The 24867-nt window shown below is 44.5% G+C and overlaps 2 protein-coding genes across 2 annotated transcripts; both read right to left on the bottom strand.

The window, feature by feature from the left end:
• Positions 1–5719: 5719 nt before the first annotated feature.
• Rps15a (ribosomal protein S15a) lies at positions 5720–11290 on the bottom strand. The gene is made up of 5 exons (XM_028867782.2): positions 11188–11290; positions 10281–10418; positions 9563–9642; positions 6395–6480; positions 5720–5853 (listed from the first exon to the last, which is right to left on the bottom strand). The coding sequence occupies exons 2-5, from the start codon at positions 10411–10413 to the stop codon at positions 5760–5762; spliced, it is 393 nt and encodes a 130-aa protein (XP_028723615.1). The 5' UTR covers positions 10414–10418; positions 11188–11290; the 3' UTR covers positions 5720–5759.
• Positions 11291–14658: 3368 nt separating this feature from the next.
• On the bottom strand, positions 14659–24858 carry Arl6ip1 (ADP ribosylation factor like GTPase 6 interacting protein 1). The gene is made up of 6 exons (XM_028867784.2): positions 24673–24858; positions 22227–22360; positions 21501–21620; positions 17569–17686; positions 16859–16943; positions 14659–16140 (listed from the first exon to the last, which is right to left on the bottom strand). Exons 1-6 carry the CDS (start codon positions 24850–24852, stop codon positions 16022–16024), a joined length of 756 nt encoding a protein of 251 aa, XP_028723617.1. The 5' UTR covers positions 24853–24858; the 3' UTR covers positions 14659–16021.
• Between the last annotated feature and the right edge of the window lie 9 nt (positions 24859–24867).

The following is a 24867-nucleotide window of genomic DNA, read 5'->3' as shown; positions in this document are numbered from 1 at the left end:
CCAGGAAAGGCGCAAAGCTACACAGAGAAACCCTGTCTCAAAAAAAAAACCCAAGCGTATCCCTCACTCTAGCTATCTAGACTCTTGAAAGGAGGTACTCCAGGAACTGGAATCTCCCCCAGAATCTCGTGGAGAGCAAAGGTTTTAAGTGCGGTGCCAACCAAACAGGGAATCTCTAAAGATTCCATGCTGTGTTAGGCCTCTGGTAGGAGACCAGAGCCTGGACAGTGATAGGGCAGTGACCCGAGACCACATCTTGGCCAGGACTGCTTAGCTAGGTAGGACACTGAAGGTGAAATTTGAGTGGTTGCTTGTCCCTCTTCCAATGGCCATGTTGAATAAATCTCCCTTGCTGTTTTTCATTAGTAATTTGACTCTTTTAATTTGGCTTATTGAAGAGTGGTAGCCAAACATGGCTTGTTGGGACTTGCAGGGGCAGACTCTTAATTCCTACCTCTGATCAAAGATCATTTTCTCTGGCTATTCCTGTCACTGCTTAGGCACACATCACACAGCTGAGCAGGCTTGAGGGTAGGTATCTGTGTCAGGTCCTCTTGCTATTGGCCTCTTATGGAAAAAATCCTTAATGCTTGGCCTCACAACCACCCAGTCAGGGCTCTCCTCACATGAGGGAAGCTTTGTTACCCCGTAGGGACACCCTCAGATGCGCCTGTCCCGCATGGTGCCACCCCAGGGCTATTGAAACTTTGGATCTTACCTCCCATTCAGCTGGCAACACAAATGTTAACACCAGCTATATCATTGCTTGGAATCTAAATGACCTAACATTCCAAGCTACCCAGAAAAGATGAGCTAATGCAACTGGGCCTGTCAACCACCTTTCAGGAAAGCTGATTCACCTAAGGAGATAGGGGGAATAATTATCCCCTTAACGAGCTAACATGCTTTCCCTTCCCAAAAAGCCTCTCCCTGGGGTGGATGAGGCTGCACTGTGAGCCTGTTGTGCAGCCTGCCCATTTTTCTGAGTTAGGACTCAGAAAAGCACTTTTCTTCTTTATCCTTCTTTCCAAATACCGGCTAAACATGCTTTTCCAGGCTCTCTCGGTATTTCTTCTCTCCCCACGTGGGTGTTTGTCCAACATGCTAGCCTAACTCAAACAGCTTGGCTCTCTTCTTTTCCCTTGCCTGGCAGCTGCTGAGATTTACACCAGTGTTTTTCTCTTAAACTCTAATAAAATTGCCCTCGTTTCCTTTGAAGTCTGTTTCTAAAGGCTTTAAAAAAAAAAAATTGTACATACTTACTTACACGTGAAGTCCCTAAAATCATTAACATACAAGTAACATTATGCAGACTTAGCAGGTTGTATTTATATATTTAGGAATATATACACACATGCCAATTAAAGAAAAAAAGGGGGGCTGCAGATAGCTCAGAGGTTAAGAGCACTGGCTGTCCTTGCAGGGTCCTGAGTTCAATTCCCAGCACCCACAAGCAGCTCACAATTTAACAGGATGCCTTCTTCTGGTGTGCAGGCAAAGCATCCATATACATTAAATAATCTTTTTCACATGAATTTTTTAAAAAAGATTTATTATGTAAATTTATTACAGTGTTCTGCCTGCATATATGCCTGCTCTCTTCTCTCCCTGGAGCTAAGTATGGTGGTTGTGAGCCACCTGATGTAGGTGCTGGGAACTGAACATGAATCTTCCCTGGGAAAGAGCAACAAGTGCTCTTTACTGCCTAGCCACTGCTCCAGCTTTATTAATGAGACTAAGAGCACCCCCCTGACACACAATCACCATGATAGTGACTCATCACCTTTGCTAGCTCCACTCACCTCTCATTTCTGCTGACTCATAGCTCCTGGTCACTCAGATTTCTGCTGACTCCATTCATCTCTCTGCTTTAGGCCCTAAATACTGACTGTGGCTCTTATCCTCATGTCCTACTGGACAGGAGTGGATATCCAACCTAAAAGAGCAGAGACAGGCTGGAGGAAAGAGGGGCAGTGAGGCTGCCATTTACAAAATCCAGCCAGGGATATGAGGGACCAATGGAAAAATTCACATCATTTTTTATAGATGTCTTGATCCCAGGGACCCACACAGTCAAAGGAGAGAACCAATTTCCACAAGCTGTTCCCTGTGATCACTACTCAAATGCTTGTACATGCACACAATTAGTAAAGAGTTTATTAGCATAAACGAAGGTTGGCCATGGCTCACCCTGGCCTACCTTAATTGTTCTGAAAACACTTATTAGGTTAGCCTACCATGGGCAAAATCAATCTAAAGGAAAGCTTATTTTGTATTAAAAGTGGTGGGAATCCCCTGCAGTGTAACACATGCTGCATCAGTAGTGAAAACTACGCAATGCCAGCACTTCAGGAGGCTGGGACCATGGGATTATGTGGTTAAGGCTGGGACTAGGTCACATACCAAGACTCAGCTTCAAAAAGAAAAAGTGGGATGGGGCTAGAGAGATAAAGGCACTGGCTGCTCTTCAAGGATGGGGGTTTGATTCCCAGTACCCACATGGGGCTAAAAAACTATAGCTCTCGTTTCAAGGTGATTCAACACCTTCTGGCCTCCTTAGCAATGCACACAATGTGGTGTACGGACATACAGGTAAAATAGATCTCAAAAAGTTTTTTAAGTGGGACTGGGGAGATGGCTCAGAGGATCAGTGTGCTTGCTATGCAATGGTGAGGACCTGAGGAAGAGGAGGGAGGGAGGGAGGAGGAAGGACAGAAAAAAGTCAACCTGTGGGTTTGACACCAGAGTTATCTCTCAAGTTGTCAAGTCTCTGGGACATCCTTCACAAACAGTATAGGAATAAACTGCATAACCCAAGGTAGCTTGAGTTCTCCCCTCTTGTTGAATTAAGCCAAAGATTTCTAAGGTAGACCAAGAAGGAATGCTGGATGTTACTGGGAGAGGTACCATCCTTAGAGGAAGGTAAGAAAGATGCCGAGACAGGCCAGTTTTAAATTTCCACTGACTACTTTTTACCCTTTGACCAGGAATCCAGGATAGATCATCCAGTAGTTTGCATAGCCTCCTTTATTAGGTCTTCCTAGGGCTAATATGGGTAGGCACTACACTAGGACCCTTAGGAACCAGAGAATATAATATTCAAGGCCAGATGAGCAGGTAACACATGCTTAAAATTTTGGATTGAGGGGTGGGTGGATGGATAGGCAATGCCAGGCAGTGGTACATGCCTTTAATCCCAGCACACAGGAGGCAGAGGCAGGTGGATCTGAGTTCGATATGCCTGGTTCAAAGAGTTTCAGGACAGCCAAGACTATATGGAGAAACCCTGTCTTGAAAAACCAAAAAAAAAAAAAAAAATTTAAAAAGTTAGCCAACTTGCCCTCTAAAGGCCGGCAGTTTGATGAGACAATAGACTAATCGGAAAGAAAATGAACTCAACTCACTCTTTGGCCTTCCCAGACACAACCCTTCAACAGCTTCAGGTCTACCCAAAGGATAGAATTTCAGAAGTGTGCTCTTTTCATCCTGACCATTTAGGTCAGAGAATCCTGGGCTCATACTCTTTTGGTCCCTTCAGACTTTGTTTTCATTGACGAAAAGCCCAAACTTTTATATATATATAAAGATATGGCCTGGGTGACTATGCCCTAAATGAATGGACTGATGAAGGGGTAAATGGCTTCCCCTATGGCTGGGCTGGTGGGTATGAAGAATTCACCTGTAGCAAGGCAGTGGCAGCACATGCCTTGAATCTTGGCACTTAGGAGGCAGAGGCAGGCACATCTTTGAAAAAGAGGCCAAACTAGTCTACAGAGCAGGATCCAGAAAAGCCAGGGCTACAGAGAAACCCTATCTGGAAAAACCAGAGGTCTGAGACCAGCCTCAGCTTGATCTAGCCCACAAAGACCCCAACATTGTCTCAGGTGACAAAAATGGGGGGGGGATGGAAAGGAAGACCATGAGGGGGATAGAATTGATATACCTGAAGCTGGCAAGGTCAAGCCCTGAGCTAGTGTAGATTGGTAATCTACAAATGAGAAATGATCCAGTTTAACTTCCCATACAAGGGCAGTAGGGACAGAAAACATGAGAGGGATCAAGACTCTGAAATCGAAACCAAGGAAAATCCCACTTGTAAAGATAAGAGGATTATTTGACTATGAAATTTGCTTAACAATTGAATAGGAAGCTAATTTGATCCCCAAGGAGAAAGACAGCATCAAGTAATGGGAACTGCCATTTACCCAGTCAGTTAAGTCAAAACCTGAATCAGATTCCTCACCACACACCACTGACCCTGGATTTTTCTAACCGACCAATTGTCAGACTGAGTTGGAGGACTTCCCACTTTCCCAAGCTCCTCCTCTCCTTGGGATCACCTCCTGAGAACTCTAGAGGATGGCAGTATTAAGTGCTTGGGGGCAGCTGACCCAGCCAATCAAGGCAGGAGTGCACAAAAAGGGGGAAGGCATAGAGATCCTGCATCTCAAACTGTGGACCATAGTAAATATTTTTAGTCAGGCATTTTTGTCAGTTAACAAGTGGTAACCAGACACACAAGATCTTTCAACTCTTTCCAGCTGATGTGAGGAAATGCTCCAAGGTAAATCTGATCCTGGTGAGGACAACAGAGCCCTCAGCATCGCAGGGACCCAGCAGCACTTTCTCAACTTAAGCAGGCACAAAGCTCTCCAAACCAAGGGACTTTTCAGAACTAGAGTGCTCTACTAGGCAGGTGGGGGTACTACTGAGTGCTCATTCCAAAGGACCAGAATTTCACACCTATTTTAATGTTACAGCTATGAATACCAATGTCCCCTAAACCCAGCTCACAGCCTCTGAGGTGATGAAAGCTGCAGGGGTCAAACTTAGCAAGAAGACAACAGGTCACTAGGGGACTGCTCTGGGACATTGGAACCATTGCCTCCGCTCTCCTTTGCTTCTGAAATGGGCAGCTTTGTTCCACCACACAATCCACACCTGAAGGTATCCACCCACCAGACACAAACCATGTTCAGTGAAAACAGGAGCCAAACCAACCTTTCATTTGGTATTTCCCATAGTAACAGAGCTAACCATTCTGCCCAGGCGTGGTGGCACTTGCCTTTACATCTGGGAGGCAGAGGCAGATGGATCTCAGGAATTTATCTGGGAACCCAACTCAAGTCCCATGCCAACCACAGGCTTTCTCTTACCAACCTTGTCAAACCTTTATGCTGTTTTTCAACTATAGGGTTCAGAACCCAGGGTGTGCTTGGTAAGTGTGCAACACCTCCAGCTAGCTTTTTATATTATCTTTCAGACTGAGTCTTAATACCCAAGAAATGACATTTTTCAGGGCTCAACTATATGATACTACCCTCTGAGACAGCCTGCCAAGTCTGGGGATGAAAAGGGGGCTGTAGGCAAAGACCCAGGTGGAAGCCCCATGCCTCCCATTGGCAAATAAACCAGACTGGGTCCACCCTGGACACTCAAAGCACCACACTGTCATTAACCATTTTATGTAGGTGTTACTGGCAAGCAACCCAAGTTTGCTGTAAGTGGTGCCACAAGGGACCTCCTTATGGCCACACACAAGATGACAGCTTCATTATTTATGTCAAGCCTCACAGCTGAGCACCACTGGACCACAACCCAGAGGCAATCATCCTGACTTGAGTGAGGGCATGATTCAAGAGAAGTGTACCAGTCGACACAACCAACATGCTGGACATTTGCTTTTCTGATGGAAAAGTTCAAAAAGACTGACCCTGAGCATAGTCCATGGAGGCTTTTTATTAATTTGTTTTACATCTCTAGAAAAAGAATCCCAGGATTTTTCCTCCTGTGTGTTTTCGTCTTGCTTCTTCATGGTCCATGATGCCAGCTGAGGTTGTCAGTACAATGAAGCTATGGAGGAAAGAAACACACTGGTTGAGTGTAAACATTCCAGACATGCCTTCTCTGCTCACCACCACCTTCAGCAAGGCTCAAGCCTGCTTTCTTAGGAGACAGAGACTGATGCTGCCTAGGAGCAGTGCATAGGAACGAATCCTGGAACAAAGGATGAAATCTTGAGACCCCAGCTACACACTCTGCCCTGACAGAAAACAAAGATGAGGCTGGGCATGGTTGCACAGGCCCTTAAATCCCAACACTCTGGAGGAAGAAATGGGCAATCTGAGTTACAGATCAGTGAAGCCCTATCTAAAGTAAATAAATAAAAAGGCATTGGGGCAGTGAAATGGCCTGGAGGGTAAAGGTGCTTGCTGTCATGCCTGATAATCTGAGGTTCCTTCCCAGACCCACATTATAGAGAACTTAAGTATTTAAGTCAAGCTAGTTAGGCAAAGACAGCCACTGCTATATAAATAAAGAAACCTCAGTTCAAGTCCAGCCATATCCCCAACATTTCAGAGCATTAATCTTTAATTGTAGAAAGCCAACTCACCCAAACTGACGGGATGGGAGCAGATTGTTCTGCCATTTTTCTAGGTCTTTGAGTTGCACATCAAATCTAGGGCTTATCACCCCACACTGTAAAAGAAAAAGAAAGATTAAATTCTTTATACTTTACCAAAAATCTAAAACAAGATGGCTTTCATAAGTGCTGGAGAGTCAATGATTCAAAACCAATCACCTATATTACAGGCACCTATTTCTCTGCACACACTTTTTTCTATAAATGCCATTCAAACACTGAGCAGGGTATGGCAGCACAAACCCACAACGCTGATACTCAAGAGGTTGGGACAAAAAACTAAGTTCTAGGACAGGTAGGGCAACACAGGGTGATCCTGCCCTGGAAACATCATCCACACATGTATGTACATCTATAGCCAAGCAATATTAAATCCTCCTGCCTACAAGAATGACCCATGTCAAGTAAGGCCAAGTGACCTAAGGTCACATGGTGGTGCCTGGAGAACTGCTCGAGGGAAAAACAATATCTCATACAGAACTGAGACTGAATAAAATTACAATCAAAATTTCATTTCATTTTTTTTTTTTTTTTTTTTTGTTTTTCGAGACAGGGTTTTCTGTGTAGCTTTGCGCCTTTCCTGAGCTCACTTGTAGCCCAGCTGGCTTGAACTCACAGAGATCCGCCTGGCTTTGCCTCCCGAGTGCTGATTAAAGGCGTGCGCCACCACCGCCCGGCCTTCATTTCATTTTTATAGCTCAAGAGGGCTGCAAGCTTGCCAAGCACACACATATATGAACACACATGTGTAACACCAAAACCTTTAAGTAGAGCTGGCCAACGATAAACCTATAAACTGAAAACTGGAATACAATACATCTAAGTAACAAGTGCCCAACCCTGCCTGCCCCTCTACACTCCCACCCTGAGGGAGGGTGATAGCAGGCAGACAGCAGTGTTCCCACAACTAGTCCATCTCCGCTACTGGGACACAGTGACAAGCGTCCTCCAGAAAAGAGCTCCACCTTAATCGCTGACTACAAACCCTCAAGCAGGACACAGCTGCAGAAAGGCTCCCACTGTTTATACCGCCCTAGGTAGCTCTGATTACCCCTCCTCTAAGAACCCAGGATGCCCACACAGGACGACCATGTAAGAATTAGCAGTCACATGGGGTGGTGGTGGTGCATCTCTTTAATTCCAGCACTTGGGAGACAGAGCCAGGAGGATCTGTGAGTTCAAGGCCAGCCTGGTCTATAGAGTGAGATCCAGGACAGCCACCAAAACGACAGAGAAACCCTGTCTCGAAACAAACAAACAAAAAGAGGATTAGCAGTCACACCAAAGTAACTATGAAAGATGGAACTTAGCGCCGGGCGGTGGTGGCCCACGCCTTTAATCCCAGCACTGGGAGGCAGAGCCAGGCGGATCTCTGTAAGTTCGAGGCCAGCCTGGGCTACCAAGTGAGTGCCAGGAAAGGCGCAAAGCTACACAGAGAAACCCTGTCTCGAAAAACAAAAACAAAAAAAAAAAAAAAAAAAAAACAAAAAAAAAAGATGGAACGTGGCAAACGCCTTCCAACCCCTCCAGGCTGTATGTATCTCGTTCTCACCCTATCACCTATCCTCTTGATTCCATCTTCCTGTCTGCTGGCTGTCATGGACTACAGCCCCCATTTCTTTATTCCAGCTGTGAAAAGGTCCCCAGAGAAGGAAGCAGCACAGCCCTCTCTTAACCAAGCACAAGCAGGGAGGAGATGAAGGGCAGGTTCTATCCTCTCTAGTCTCTAACACCTCACTCACAGCAAGGGTAAACCTTACTTGAGGCCAACAGGCACTCTCTAGTATAGGAAAGTGAAGTTCAGAGAGAATGACCTACACAATAGCAGTAAGCACCACACCACATGCCACTCTACCTGCACCTACCTCCTCCTATTGGCTAAGCAATTGGCCAGAGACATGAGCATGACTAAAGTTTCCTAAAATCAGAAAAAACAAAGCAGGACAGCTACTCTCAAATTCAAAAGCACACCGGGAGTGGGTTCTCACTGCAACAACAAATGACTGAAAACTAGCCTTGCCAACTCTTCATCTTTCAAAGACCTCAGAAGCAGTAGTGTTAAGGTCTGGATATTGAGAAGCAACTTTGTGAAACAAAAACCTTCAGAACAGAAGGAAAACCTCACCAACTCAACCACTACCACTGACCATGTGTTTTACTGCATGAGATAAGGCCAGTAGTTCTCAACCTTTCTAATACTGTGACCCTTTAATACAGTTCCTCATGTTATAGTGACCCCTAATGTTAAATCATTTTTGTTGCTACTTAACTAATTTTGCTACTGTAAGTAAATGTTTACCAACTGGGCGTGGTAGCCCACGTCTTTAGTCCTAGCAGCAGGGAGGCAGGATTTCTGTGAGTTCAAGGCTAGCCTGATCTACAAGGAGAGTTCCAGGACAGAACCGTTACAGAGAAACCGTCTCCAAACCACCCCCTCAAAAAAAGAATCGGGTTTTCCAAAGGTCTTAGGAGACCCCTGTGAAAGCGTCGTTCAATCCCCAAAATGGTTGAGAACCACTGAACCAAAGGTCTTCAAACTCCTCGCGGATCAACCTCAGCCGCGCACTGGCTTCCTGACATGTCCCAAACACCAGCTATCAGACCATCAAGTCAAAGAGACAGGGATCAAATAGTCTATTTGGTTATACTGACAATTAAAACTGACAGGCAATCTAGACCTCAGACACAACTATAACCTACACTGGCAAACTCTGAGAGGCCATCAACCCTGGCCCTTAGCCATTTACTCAAGATAACAATTCCATTAAAAAAACACCAATGCACTGGAGGTAGAGATCTGAGTTAAAGGCCAACCTGTCTACGTATTAAGACCCCATCTTGAAAACAGATCCAGCACACCATGAGTACTAAGAAATTGAATTGTTTATATACTAAGTCATAACCTGAAGCTACTGAAATCGGTAGTCAATTGGGTTACCATGGCCTACTTTTATCTCACACAAAACTTACCAAAAACTTGAGCAAGCAGTCAAAGATAACAATTGAAATGTAGTGTTTAAAGAGTCACCTCGCCAATTCCTGAAATTCGGGAAGTGAGCAAGGGTGCCAGCAGTACACAAAACTTGCAGGCAGATGCAAAGTGAGTGAAGGTTCTTTAAAGAGACAATCTAGTCTTACCTTGTTCAACCTGCCTGTGAGGTTCACAACGATTTTCCCAGCTCTGTGGTCGTCGATGATTTCAAACTCACCAATGTAACCTGTAAACCAAGGGACTAGTCAGTATCAGACCAAAGACACCAGTCTGAGACTTAAACCTTTAGGACCCAGCACTGCTTTTGCCTACATTTTTCCCCCTCGTATCTGATTGTGTCAGAATTTTAAAACTCTGCATGCATCACATAAAAATTTAGGCATGCTGGAGTGGGTGCACGCTTAATCCAGCACTCGGAGCAGAGCAGCGATCTCTGAGTTCGAGCACCTGGGCTACCAATGACTCCAGAAAGCGCAAAGCTACAGAGAAACCCTGTCTCGAAAAAAAAAAAAAAAATAAAAATAAAAATTTAGGCATTAACACCTAAAACCATTCCTAGCATAATCATTTTCCCTCCCTTCCCAATATTCACGGTGGTACAGTCCCAAGGCCAGCTTGCCCCAGCCATGAGGGTAACCTTTCCTCCCCAACTGTCCAGAGGCTCAGGAACCCTGGGGCTTGCAGTGACCTGTGTCACTTAAGTCCAGACACAAGCCCATTTGTCTCAGCCTCACCCAACTTAGGCTCTTTAAAAGCTTCATTTGTACTACCCTCTCTCCCACAGACCCACCAAGTACTCTGCTGTGGTTGTCTCTTTAGGACTATTTCCTTCGACTACCAAAAATCCAAAACACCGATACTCACCATGCTTCATCATCACAGTTAGGAACCTAACGATGACTTTGGAGCAGGGCCTGATGAGGACCTGGCGTTTTCCTCTCTTCTCGGCATTGTTGATGCTCTTGAGAGCATCAGCCAGGACATTCATGCGCACCATGGTGCCTGAGGAAAGAAAACACAGGATTTGCTTGCACCGACATCCGATCATGAAACTTGTCTCCCTACTCCCACCATTAAATTTTCTTTGGTCTAAGCTCATGACACAAGACATTCGGGCTCCTTCCACCCAGCACACAAATAGCTGGAGAAAACGACACAAGCCAAGACTCTGAAGATAACCTTGCCAAACGTTTAAGTAGCGGGTGGCTGTCAACACAACGGAAGTTTTAGCAACGTTTGCCAGGACCTTCAAAGTCAGCAGTGTCAGCGGTTAACACGACTTAACTCACTTTCAGGCAACCCCTTAGCACACTGCCGACAAAAAGCCTCCCAGAAGCAGAAGCATTAGGTGACGGGGCGCCCAAACGGCTCCTTGGACGGCAGGGCTGCTTTCACAGCATACTTCACGTGCCAAGCGCAAACCCCGACTTGATCCCCTAACTGAGCAGTGAGTGGCTGGGCAGAAACCCTAGTGCCAACACTGGCCACGGCTGCGTGGGGCGCTCGGGACTCTGGAGCGCCCGCAGACACCAGAAGCTTGCAGGACCCACGCGGGCCACCGTCCCCGCCGGCCCGGGCCGAGCGGAGCCCTGCCTGCAGCCGTGGCCCAGCTCCCGCCAAGAGCCGCCCATGGCGGCCCCGACCCCGACCGAAGGAAGCCGCGACCGCGGCAGGGCTCAATGAGCCCACGGGACTTTCAAAACGAGCCCCGGGTAGACGGATGGCGCGGATGCCGGGGGATGACCGCGGAGCTCCACGGAGACTCACTCACCGGCGCGGAAAGATGGCGGAAAGAGGGTGGGAGGGCCGAACGCACGGAGTTATGGGAAGCGGAAGTGCTATCGCGAGACTTCATGGCCATCCACCCAAAATAAAAGAATCACCCTGTGTGAGAGATTTCTTACGGGAAGGGCGGGGCGGTTGAGAATGGAAGGGCTGAACTCTTAACTCTTTAGGGCTTGCGCTGTAGTTCAGGTAGTCTGGAACTTGCGGCAGTCCTCCTGCCTCAGCCCTTAGGGTCCTGGCATTAACACCACAGTCGGCTTTTTCTTGGGTTTTTGTTTTGAGATAATGAAACTCACCAGGTAGCTACGGCTGTGCTGGAACTATGGACACCAGGTGACTTCTAACTGCCTGATTTGCCTGCCTCTGCCTCCTAGTGCTGGGATTAAAGGCGTACTCCACACCCGGCTCTTTTGATTAGTTTGATTGGTTTGGTTTGGGTTTGCCTTTTGGAAATTGGATCTCACCAGTAATGGCCCAGGCTATCCCCAGATTCATGATAATCCTGACTCAAGCGGTGTTACTACCATGATCTCCTCCTCTTCTTCAGGGAATCTTTCATTATGTAGCCAGGGCTGGCCTCAGATTAGTGATCCTTCTGGGGTCACCTGCCTGCCTGGGAACTGGGGCTACACCAGAAATGAATCTATTGTCTGCTAGCCTGGACCGTTAAATTTCAAGCCAACAGAGGTTTAGTAAGCTTTGTTCATTGCTGTATGCACAAAGTGTAGAGAAGCATCTGCCACATAGTAGGCCCTCAATACACAGCTGACAGACAAATCAGTTTCCCCATCATGAAAACAGAGCTGATACCACCAACCACTTGAAGTTGCTTTGAGGGTGAGAGGTCACAGTGGCAATGGTGTTCAGTGTAGTGAGCATTGCCTCAGTCCTCTCCACCCATCCCTTCTTTCATCTCAGGGGAATCTTCACTGCCTATCATAACTCATGCCACACAAAGACCATTTGTTTTTTCCCCAAGGTTTATTAGGATTTTGAATACAGGTCTGGCTATGTAGCTCAAACTGGCCTCAAACTCATCCTCCCCAATTCCCTTGACATACTAGCTCCACGTACACTTACCTTGCTCCGTTCAGTTTGCTTTAATTTAATGATTAGCAGAAGGCTAGAGTTAGAACATCTCTTATTTTCAGGGTTTGTTGTTGTTGTTGTTTTCTTCAAGACAGAGTTTCTCTGTGTAGCCATGGCTCACCTGGAACTCTGGAGACCAGGCTGGCCCCAAACTCATGGAGATTTACCTCTGCTTCCTGGACAGAGTGCTGGGATAAACAGCATGCCCCGCCACCACCACCCAGCAAAGATTTATGTATTTTATGTGCATGAGTGCTCTGTCTGCATGTATGCCTGCCTGCTAGAAGAGGGCATCAGATAACATTATAGATGGCTGTAAGCTACCATGTTTGCTGAGAATTGAACTCAAGACCTGTGGAAGAGCAGCCAGTGCTCTTAAGAGTTGAGCTATCTATCTCTCCAGTCCCAATATCTTGTTTATTTGGTTTGGCTTGGCTTTTTGAGACATGGTTTCTCTGTGTAGCTTTGGAGCCTGTCCTGGAACTCACTTTATAGCCCAGGCTGGCCTTGAACTCACAGAGATCCACCTGCCTCTGCCTCCCAAGTGCTAGGATTAAAGGTGTGCGCCACCACTGCCCAGCCATCTCTTCATTTTCAGGGCTTTCCAAGGAAGGACATAGAATGTACACTATCACTGTATACTGTATCCCTCCTTTAACTACTCAACTGACATCTGAGTGCCTAGCATGTGCCAACTGTTGCACCACGTACTTGGAGTCAAGGAGCCAAACCAGCAGCTCCAATCAGTAGCAAATTCGACTGTAGCCAGAGACAGACAGCAAATCAAGAGGGCCACAGTTATACAGGGTGGCAATGTGAAGGGCTCTGAGGATGTAGGTTATCTGGGAAGTTGCCACAGCTTCCCTAAAAGAACTACTTCCATAAGCTTAGCTGCTAACAAATCCTGAGATCTGTGATATTGTCTCTATTTCACAGGTAAGAAAACTGTCATCTTAAATGGACCTGATACAAAAACTTCAAGAATTCAAAGCAAAGTGGGAGTGGGTAGTGAGGTGGGAGGATAGTAGTTAACTAGTTAGTCTAAAATACTAATTAGACTCCTTGGCGACTTCTCTACTTGATCCCACAGGATCTTGCTATGTAGGCTTGGTGAGGCACAGCATCTGGATGGCTCCACACTGAGCCTAGAGGAGGGAACTTGTGTAGAAATGGGTAAGAAACTCAGGGTGCTGGGCAGCAGGGAAGTAGAAGAGCCCTGTAGAAACTGACTCACATCTGATCCATTAAGAGGCAAACTAGAACCTGGTGAAAGATGAGCAGCTTAAGTTTAACCACACTGTAGAAAGATCAAGAGTCCAAGGCTATGCTGGGCTTTATATATGAGACTGTCTAAAAACACCAAAGTTCCCACACTCTACAGGGTATGGGGAAACTTTTATGATCCATTCTTTTTTTCTTGGCCCAGCTCATTCCAAATGTGTCTACATGAGCGTTGGAATGACAGAACCTCATGAGGGAACTCAAACCAGTCTTGGAAAGAAGACTCAAGACTATAGCCAAAGGCAGCAAAGGATGGCTATGGTTTCGGCCACATATAGCTGACCTAAGCAGATGCCACAGGCGCATGTTTAGACCAGGGTTTCTTCTTCTATTTTGAACCTTTTGAACAAATCTTCCTATGTAGTCAAGTGTGGGCTTGAGATTATAAACTATAATTTCAAAGCCTCAGACAACCACAGGAGCTGTGATGACCTTGGCTTGACACCTCCAGAAAAGGATCCTGAAGTGCTTAAAGATGGAGCCTGTTCCCAATGAGACCCCATGTTATAGCATCCAACTTGAGGTATATATATATATATATATATATATATATATATATATATTTTTTTGCTTTTTGAGACAGGGTTTCTCTGTATAGTTTTGGCACCTGTTCTGCATCTTGCTCTGTAGACCAGGCTGGCCTTGAACTCAGAGATCCACCTGGCTCTGCCTCTCGAGTGCTGGGATTAAATGCGTGGGCCACCACTTCCTGGTGACGTATAATTTTAAAAGGCAGACAAAAGTCACCTACTGATTATTATCAACCACTGTGTTGGAAGCAAAAGTACATGCTCTTTTGAGCCTCTTCTGCCCTCTGCTGGTCCCTCCCCTGCTGGTCTTGGGATGGCCTCCTCTTCAGTGTTTCCTTTTCAATCTAGCAGTGCCTGGTGTTCCTTTTAAGAGAACCTCAGAGGGCAGGACTATAAATAACAACAGGGAGGTTACTTACTAGTCAGAATCAAAAACCCAAACAGCAACGAAAGTGAGACAAAGAGGTTCTAGCTTTTTTTTTTTTTTTTTTTTTTTTTTAATTTTCCCCCTTTTACACAAAACAAAGTAGAAGAAATGATTAAAACTGCCAAAGTAGTTAATTGGTAGAACATGTATTATTCACACACAAAAAAAATTCCAGGTAGGAAGGCAGGCTTATTTACAAGAAAACATGTAAAATTAAGGTGGGTGTCATGAAACATTAAAAAACAAACACATGCTACAACAGGTGCCACTGTTTACAGTGCCAGGGAGGTGAAAGGACAGAGGCAGATACACAAGGTTCAGGCTTCACAGCATCAGTGCAATGGATCCACAAACTATGGTACAGCTAGTTCATGGGTTAAGAGTTGTTCCCAAATGTGTCCTATTTTGGCCCTCAGAGGTTCACTCCTGCAGATTTCAACTGCTCTGAAAGTCTACCTACTGAAAGGGCATGTGATCACAGTAAGCTTAAGGAGTTACAAATGCTACACAGAGCAGTTACTGTCAGCAGTCTGCTCTCAGCTGCAACCCTGCAAGGGGAAAGTCCAACACCAGTGTAGACACTGCTTCCAAGTATAAACCTAGAGCCACTGAAATACAGTCAGCATTACGAGGGGAAAAAAAAACAAGTATTTTTGGGCTTACCTCTAAAGGCTTTTTTCTGGTCTTAAAAATTAATACATGTTCTAGTTTTTTACTGAGTGAACAAAAGAGACTTTTATATTCCTGGCTGGCCTTGGAGTAAAGTCACAGACATTTTAAGTCAGCTGAAAATCTGGAACAAAGAGCGTGCTAAAATACCCAAATACAATCTTCTGGAAGTTTGTTGTTCAAGAGCTGTTAAAACTTGACGCAGTGCAAAGGGAATGAGAGGTCAGTCTAAGCTGACAGATTCCTCATGTGAAAAAAAAAAAAAGGCAATGCTTCCAAAAAGTGCTACATTTCCTACAAGAGAGGAACTCATACACTAGGGTGTGGAATTTTATCCTATTCTATGGCATCCTCCCACAGTGGAAAATCAGGAATGAATCTTAAGTGGTCTCTTCATCAAAAGTGGTAAACCTGGTCTCTGTACTCACAAAGATAAGACAGTTTGTTAAGCAGACTGTGGAAGCAGACAGTAGAACCAGCTTCCTGTAAGCCACAGACCACTACCTTGAATATAGCTTAAAGCAAACATCAACAATTATCCAAAGTCACAGTTCACTGTACAAAAGAGTAAAGGTCACCACTTTAGTATTTTAAAGGAAGTTGTCAAAAATAAAAACTCAATAAAGCAAGTTATGACAGGAATGCACCCAGCTACAGCTGGCACTGGACACAGCACAAAGCCTGGCCTGTGGGAATCTCTATCAACAAGGGCAGAGTGAGGGAAGCAAAGAGCCACTGTTAACGTTAGCATCCAGACAGCACTGGACAACTTTCCCAGGGCAGGCAGGCAGGCAGGCAGGCAGGCGCGCTCCACTGAAGCCGCATCACTCATTTTTCTTTTCTTTCTGCTTGAGAAGCTTGTTTATCTCCCTTTTAGCCATCCCAATGTACTTCAAAATGATTCCATGTTGATTTAGTCCAGGAAGCAGCAGCACAAAAGTCACTTGAAATAAAGAAATGAAGTTAAGAAAATGAAGTTAATTTGACTCACAGTTGAAAGCAGGTAGACTCTGGAGGCAGCAAGATGAAACACACTCTTCCCCGCTCAGGGTCCAGGCCCACCAACCCCAGCCAGCATGCTTTCCTGCTGCCTGTGCATTCATGCTCATGCACTGTGCTTTCTATCTGACTACTCTTGTTGTCACCTTCCATAACGCTTTATAAACTTCCTGAAAACAAGGCCAGACGTCTTTAAGACTATGTATATACACAAGTGATTTGCCTAAATGCTGGCTATCACATTCCTTGAGACTGGAGTTACATTGTGAGCCAGCGTGTGAGTGCTGGAATTGAATCAAACAAGTGATTTTAACCACGGAGCCCTATTTTAAGACCTGACTTGAATCTTTTTGCTCTTGAGAAAGGATCTTGTGTCGCCCAGGCTGGTTTTAAATGTGACATGTAGCACACAGCTGGGGATGACTTTGAACTTCTGCTCCTAGACGAAGGTCTAGGTTCTTAGTGCTGGGATCACAGCTTTGTCTAGTACTGAGTATCCTACCTAGGACATGATACACACGGGCAAGCACTCTACCAACCAAGCTATGTCTGCAGACACTTCCACAAGTCCTGAGAGTACTCTTCATTTATCTATTTATTGACTATACCACAGTTGGACTTCCCTGCTGAGACGCAGGTGTGCTGTTTCCTCAGTGACTTACCAATCAGGTAGGTGAGAAGCAGGTTGTGGACTTGTTGTCCCACCCAAGCAACTGCAGCAAGAGAAATGATCATCGTCATGAAGTACTGTTAAGAAAAAGAACAAGAATTTGTCAGCTCTAAGCAGCAGACGACCACGGGCAACTCTGAAGGTTTGCTTCAGCGCTCAACATTGTGCACAGGGGACCAAAGCACAGAGGCTTGTCTCACCACTTCAGAGGACCAAGCCATCATGCTGTACTCCATACACATACAGCTTTACTGGTGGGCTTAAATGGTTTTCTTTAAAGGCTATGAAAGTAAGATCATTTTTATTACTTTTCTTTTACAGAATGCAGATATGTTCCCTCTTAGAGTTACTGTCTATACAGATTAATAATGCTTTAAAATATAAACTATGCTACTTTTCCAGTTAGCAATTTCCCACCAAAACCAAAGTTAAGATATGAGAACATGTTTTTTATGTTTGTGTCTTTTAATGGACATACAAGAGGGGGGGGAACCTTATCTCTACTATAATAAAGTTATATGCAAAATGTAAATTTTATCTTTCAATAGTTTAGTCTACCACATATATCATTTATGAATATATGTAGACATCACACCAAAGGGTAGTAAGTATTGAACTTCACTCCTAAAAAGGTTGTCACCAGACTGAAATCATAACTCAGTATTTTGCTTCATATTTCAGTAAATAAAAATAAAATAATACCATTTTAGGCTTTTCTTCCTTTAGGGAAAAGAGGCGTTTCCACCAGCCCACAGCTCTGCGTCGGGTTTTTACTAGATTACTGCAGATTTCATGAAATCTTTGCTGTTGTTCAGTGGTCCTAGAAAAGAGTTTTCTTTTTGTTATAATTAAATGGCTATAGTACAGTTTATTTAGTTATTTAATTTTCCTGACAAAGAATCTCACTCTCTGGCTGCCCCTGAACTCATGATCCTTCTGCCTCAGCATTGTAAGGTGCTAGGATTACAGACCTGAGCCACAATGCCACAGTTAAACTCTTGATCATTCTGCTTCTACCTCCCAAGTGCTGAAAACACAGGTGGGTGCCTCCACATGTGGCAAGAATTATCTTCTAAAGAAAGTAGAAACAGACAATGGATAACCATTGATTGCAATTTTTAAAAATTGTGTTACTTTCAGTTTATGTGTGTTAAGTGTTTTGCCTACATGTTTGTCTATACACATATATGCAGTGCCTGGTACCTACAGAGGCCAGAACCTCTTCTGGGTGTTAGATGCCCTAACTGGAGTTATAAACAGTTGTGGGTACTGGCAATCAAAGTCAGGTCTACTAAAGGGGGACAAATGCTCTTAACTTTTGAGGCCTTTCCAGCCCCTAAAGTGACTACATTTTAAGACATCTTTCTAAGAACAGGAACACTTTTTACATAAAGCGTGCCATGCACATATTTTTTCTATACATTTATGTGTGAGTCTGCATACATATTGAATTCACAGCATGGTGTAGGTATGGAAATGAGAAGACAACCTATGGGAGTCGTTTCTTTCCTTCCACCATGTGGGACCCAGGTTTCAAACTCAGGTAATCAGGCTTGGTGGCAGGGACCTTTACCAGCTGATCCATCTCACCAGCCCTGTATACATACTTCTAATAGATTAAGGGGCTAGTTCTAACACCACTTTTGATTAACTACAGTAACAGAAATCATGTCATCTATGAGCTGTGTCCATGGTACAAATGTGGTTCTTCTATTTCAGTTTATTTTTCAGGACCAAGTGTGCCCATCAGTACTCCAAGTAGCTGCATCAAGTACCTGTAGTAGAATAACTTCTATACCAGGTCAGCAAGATGCTTAGAAGATAAAGATGCTTGCTGCCATGCCTGGTGACCTGAGTTCAATCCCCAGAACCCACAAGGAAGGAGAGAAACAAACTCTGGAAAGTTGCCCTCTAACTTCCACATGTACCATTGTACATGTGCGTGTGGGTGGGTGCATGTAGATGGAGACAAATACATACACTTGAGCTCACTCGCTTGCTCGCGCGTACACACACATACACTCACCTTACTTTAAAAAATAAAGAGCCCAATCCAAATTCCATATAAATTCAGTTTGTGACAGAAAATGCAAGCAGCAAACAAAACTGATAGGCCTCTCTAAGAAAGCCATAGTTTTCTCATTTCTAATCTGTCCCTCTGCTATTTTTGTGGCACAGGTCCAGTATAAAAAGGACCAGGGCTAAGGACCATGCTGCCCTCTCTCCTGTAGTGTTAGCCTGGCAAAGTGCAGCCACAGTGAGAATTTCTCAGATCATCCAAGCTGCTCATGGTCAAGGCTATATGATATGGCTATAGTGTTCCTTCTTTCCCACATCATCCCAGATAATCAAAACTTAAAACTTGCCCCATAGATACTATTACTACAAACTATCTGTTTATCTCTGAAGACTTTACTCCAGGATTATGAGTTAGTGAGTGATCTGCTGTCTGGCTAATGTAATGTCAAGGCTATAAACTTCCCCAAACATAACAAACAGTATTAAACTCCTCCTAGCAAGGGAAAAGCAGTTTGAATGACAAATCTTAGCACTGACCCATCATTCTTTAAAGAAACATGCTTATTTAAATCACATAAGCTAACTCCGAAAATTATGTGAATTTGTTCTTACAGATCCACAAGGTACACAGTAAAGGCTCTCATTTTTACAGATTATATAACTTGCTGTCATTTTGGAAACAAAAAAACTAAGGGTGCAGGCAGAACACTAATCAATTGAAAATGTCAGCTGACAGAGAAAAATCTACTTCAATATCTGGTTCTGTTTATTATGTGTGCTTTTTCCTTCCTCCAGTGGAGAACAGAACTCAGGGTACCATGTGTTCTGAGAAAGCACTCTTAATACTGAGCTCTGAGAAATTCAACATTCCACTGGAATTTCAAATAGTTAATGTAATCCTTATCCACTTAACTATAATCTTAGGAAGTAATAAGTAACCATTCAGATAATGGTAAAAATGATATCAACAGCTCCTGTGTATCCAACAGAAGAATCTTATACTCAGAATGCACTTGGTCAACTACGCCTGCACTACTCAGCCTTAAACACAATATTCCTCTTAGTTTGTTTTGCAGAATGTAGGTTGTGACGGATCTATCTGTGTAGCCAAGACCACAGTTTGTTATGTATATGTAGCCCACAATGGGCGTAATATCACAACATGTCATCCACAGTACTGAGATTAGAGGTGTACACCAACCCATACAGCTTAAAAGTCCAATAATGTCTAGGGTTTTTTTGTTTGTTTGTTTTGGTTTTTCAAGACAGAGTTTCTCTGTGTAGCTTTGGTACCTTTCCTGGAACTCACTCTGTAGCCCTGGCTGGCCTGGAAGTCACAGAGATCCGGCTGCCCCTGCCTCCGAGTGCTGGGGTTAAAAGTGTGCACCAGTAGAAGGCAAGAACTGACACCTGGGTGTCCTTCAAACGACTCTTAAGTTGCCATAATGACCTAATACTGTTGTGTTTGAGGAAAGTTTGTGACCTGACAGTGTAAGGCATTTAACAAGAGAACCAGCCACTGACCTTGACATGAGCTTGTCCTTGTGTACACACTCACAAACGAGGACTCACACACAATCAAAGAGACACATTTCAACAAGCTGGGTTCAAGGTCTAGTAAGGGAGCTGGCTTAGTAGGCAAAGGGACATGATGCAGAGCCAGTTGACCGAGTTCAATCAATCCCAAGATCCACATAGTTGTGAGAGAACAACGCTGGGAAGTTGCCCACTGACCGCCACATGCATGTTATGGCACATGCACCCCACCCCAAAATAAACGTAATTTAAAAAATAGAAGAAGAGTTCTGTAATTCTTATGTAAAACATTACCTTTTAAAAATACCCTTACCTGCTGGCAGTGGTGCATGCCTTTAATCCCAGTACTCAGGAGACAGAGGCAGGCAGATCTCTGGGAGTTTGAGGCCAGCCTGGTCTACAAAGCTAGTTTCAGGACAGGCTGAGCTACACAGAGAAATCCTGTCTAGCCGGGTAGTGATGGCACACGCCTTTAATCCTAGCACTTGGGAGGCAGAGTCAGATGGATCTCTGTGAGTTCGAGGTGAGCCTGGTCTACAGAGTGAGTTCCAGGGCAGGCTCCAAAGCTACACAGAGAAACTCTGTCTCAGAAAAAAAGAGAAATCCTGTCTCAAAAAACTAAAATAAAAAATAATAACCTTTACTTTAAGAGGGCAGTGGTAGTGCAACCCTTTAATTCCAGTACTCAGGTGGCAGAGGCAGGTGAATCTCTGAGTTCGAGGGCAGCCTGGTTCAAAAAATCCTATGATGAAAAACCATAATAAAAAAAAAAAGTTTAAGTGTAAGAAGTAAAACTGAATAAACATCAATAAACAACAACAAAAATCAAGTTTTGACCAAAGCTGACAGAGAGATCTTTGAGTCACACTGCAAAAAAAAAAAAAAAAAAAAAAAAAAAAAAAAAAAAAAAAAAAAATCACAAAGTGAAATAGAGATATAAGTACTGAAAATTCTTGACTCTTTTGAATTCAGCTAAGAAATTCTTCACATAAGAGAAATGACTAACTCCCAGCAGGTATCTGATGGTTATAAAACAGTCTTCATTTAATCACAGTACACTATCATACATAGCCACCTACCATTTATTAGAGCCAAAAATCCTTGGTGCTAGAATGGGAACAAGGTAGTCAGCCAGGCACAAAAACATAACAAAACAGGAAACACCGGACAGCACAGATGGATCAAGATAATAGATAATCCTGTTAAAAACAAAGAAAATTAACCAAGTTAGAAAACCACTGGTCATTGTTCCTAACCAAAGGTATTTACTCCCTAGCCCACAGCTTCTCAAGGATGGAGCTGTTTGCTTTCTAACTTCCTTACAAGTAGTTTTCTAGAGGCATTACGGCATGATGTTGTCACAGCTATAGTAGTTCATGTAAACAGCAACAGTCAAAAACTCTGGGGTCGAGCTGGCAGTAGGGGTGCACACCTTTAATCCCAGACCTCATTCCGGGGGCAGAACCAGGCGGATCTCTGTAGTTCGAGGCAGCCTGGTCTACAGAGTGAGATCCAGGACAGGCATCAAAACTACACTGAGAAACCCTGTCTCAAAAAACCAAAAACTCTGGGGTCCTCAATATTTATTAGAAAAGACTATAAAGGAAAGGTGTTCAAACACAAAAGTGAGTGTGCAGGATTTACTCAACTGTATCAGGTTACAACCTTACATAAGGACTACAAATTCTAGAAACTGGGTAAGCTGCTTGTAAGAAAGGCATTCCTTTTGGATTATGTATTACAAAAGCTTCCCTAAGCAAAGGCTATGGCCATCTGAGCACTTAGCAATCGAATCCTTCACTTACAGGAACAGCAGGGAAACCACACTCAGGATGGCAGGTGGAAACCAGGCTCTTTCCCACCGAAGGACTTTGTCAGCCATCAGCATCACTTCTCCCCATCCTTGCAGCTGCTCTTCTAGACTCGCAGTCTCCGCAGCCTACATAACCAACAATTAAGAGTGTTACTTTAGCCTGGTGGTGGTGGTGGTGGTGGTGGTGGTGGTGGTGGTGGTGGTGGTGGCATCACACCTTTAATCCCAGCACTTGGGAAGCAGAGCAAGGCTTGTGAGTTCAAGGCCAGCCTCGTCTACAGAACGAGATCCAGGACAGGTACCAAACTACATGGAGAAACCCTGTCTCAAAAAACCAACAATAAAAGAAAACAAGAGTGTTACTTTACCAATCTCAACACTTTGGTGGCTCAGAGAGAATAAAAACCTTCTAAGCCATCAAAACTGTTATCTTAAACAAGCTGAGTCATGAAAAACTGCAATTTTGGCACCAAACATGAAAATCCATGGGTAGAAGAAAGCCTAGCCCTTAATGGTCGCGTTAGCACTGGGCCATATGTCCATGATGCAACATAATACTCCCAAGGTTTCACAATGTGGGGATAAATATTTCAATATTAATGAAAGTGAGCTTAATATGGTTAACTAATATCCCCAAATTCACTTACAGAGTAATGAAGCAGTGCTCACAATATTACTAAATTGTTGGCTACTCGATGTTTGCTCATTTCAGGTGGTTGGCATTGATCTGTTGATTGGTCATTTTATTGATTTAAGCCCTTCTAAAAATCCATCAGGAAAACAGTCAGTACACACAATCTCTAAAATAGCTCTTTGTATAATGGAATTACTTCGATGTTGGCAGTGACTGTGGAATTAAAGAAAAGTACTCAAACTAAATTATGGGAGGCACTTAAAGTCTTCCATAATGGTTCCTCATCATTGATGATGGAATTTTGGCTAAATTTCAAATTTCTCTGCATACTTGACAACTAGTCAAAAGCACACCTTTAGGATGAGCTATTGTGGCCTAAAGCCTTCAGGGACTTTGGTAAAGGAAGGAAATTAGAACAAGAAGGTCTCTCTGTAGGAAAGCAGTTGCTCAGTCTGTGGAGGGCCCTGGATTCAACGCCCAGGAACCACATACACACAAAGCCCACAAGATCCTATAAGCTTTTCAAAAAGGAATATGCAAATGATAGAGAACAGTCTGGACTAATTTTAATAAAGTTGAAATCTATGTCACAGTACTTCTGACTCTGTATTACATGCTTAATACTGATATCACCCCAAACTAGAAATCCTAAACATTTTACATGCTATACTTCAATGAATGTTCCTCAAAACTGGAAAGGGTATTTTTAAGATGAGGAAACTGAGACAAAAAGAGGTTAATATCTTTAAATCCAGGACATATACTGTTCTCCTTAAAATGATAATTGCTTTGATAGAAACAGTTGTTTGTGATCAGGCCCTATCCCGTGACAATTTCCTTTTGCACCAATTAATCCTCTTACTGGATTATTAGCTGGTGTGTGTGTTGTGGAGGGGTAGTTTAAGGGTACAGGGTAAGCATCTCTATTGGATTGTTTGCTGGTATGTGTGGGGTGTAGGGGGAATTTAAGGTACAGGGCAAACATCTCTCAACACCGATGCAAAGTGAAAAAAAAAATCTTGCACAGTCCTGTAGTGACTACTGTCCTGTAGACACTTAACTTGCTGGCATTTAGGCTGTTAGAAGTGCAAAAGCAGAAGTTAAAAGTTGGTTGCTCTTTTCATTTCTGATATGGCCTGTCTTTCCATGGGAAATGACAACAGAGAAAATGAAAACAAAAACTGTAAAGAAGCAAATGTGTCCTCCTAACACCAACCACCTCATGCAGTTCCCTCAAATCCGTGCTGATCATTTTAAAGTTGCGCCCAGTCCTGTGAGCCCCTTCTCCAGTACCCAGACCACTGCCAGGACCTCCGACGGTCCTTTCCGCTGAACCCAATTTCAGCTTCCTGTGGTGAACTCGCAGCCAGCTACAACAAATTCTGTGTCAGCGATAACTAATTCTCTGTAGTAGCCCTTTGACCCTCCACCCTTGCCCAAGTTTTAAGGGGAAAAGAACCCCGCATACAATCTACCCAACATGAGATTAAAATCAAAGAGGGCGGAACAGAACAGGTAGGTCTCCGGCCTGAGCCCCAAGCGCTAGACAAGGCCCCTAGCGGCCGAGCGCCCCAACCTGCCACCTAGGTTCCTTCTTGCCATGGCCCTCCTTCTCACACTTCCTCACGCGCGGTCCTTGCCTCGTCGTGCACGCTCCCCGGAGGACGTTGGGGATCGGCAGTAGGGACCGCCACCATGGAGATGGGCAGGGAGCCGCAGGATCAGGCCTGGCAGCCCCCTGGAGTCACCGAGGCCCGGAGGCCCAACCGGAAGCGCCGGGGACAAGCCGACGACCGCGACTCACCAGCAGGTTGCTGCTGCGGTTATCACCCTCCGCCATCGTTCGGGACGCGCACGTCTCAACGAGCAGAAAACACTCCTCACCGACACCCGCACGGCGACCGGAGCGCGAGGGAACGCCCCGCAGGCTGCTTATATAGGCTGGCTGCCTTTCCCGACAGCCCTCGCGAAACTCGCTCCTCATTGGGTAGATGGCACT

Source organism: Peromyscus leucopus, chromosome 1 (genome assembly GCF_004664715.2).
Source record: "Peromyscus leucopus breed LL Stock chromosome 1, UCI_PerLeu_2.1, whole genome shotgun sequence".
Classification (NCBI taxonomy): domain Eukaryota; kingdom Metazoa; phylum Chordata; class Mammalia; order Rodentia; family Cricetidae; genus Peromyscus; species Peromyscus leucopus.
The sequence above is the reverse complement of the archived record's forward strand: the minus strand, read 5'-3'. Positions and strand labels throughout refer to the sequence as shown.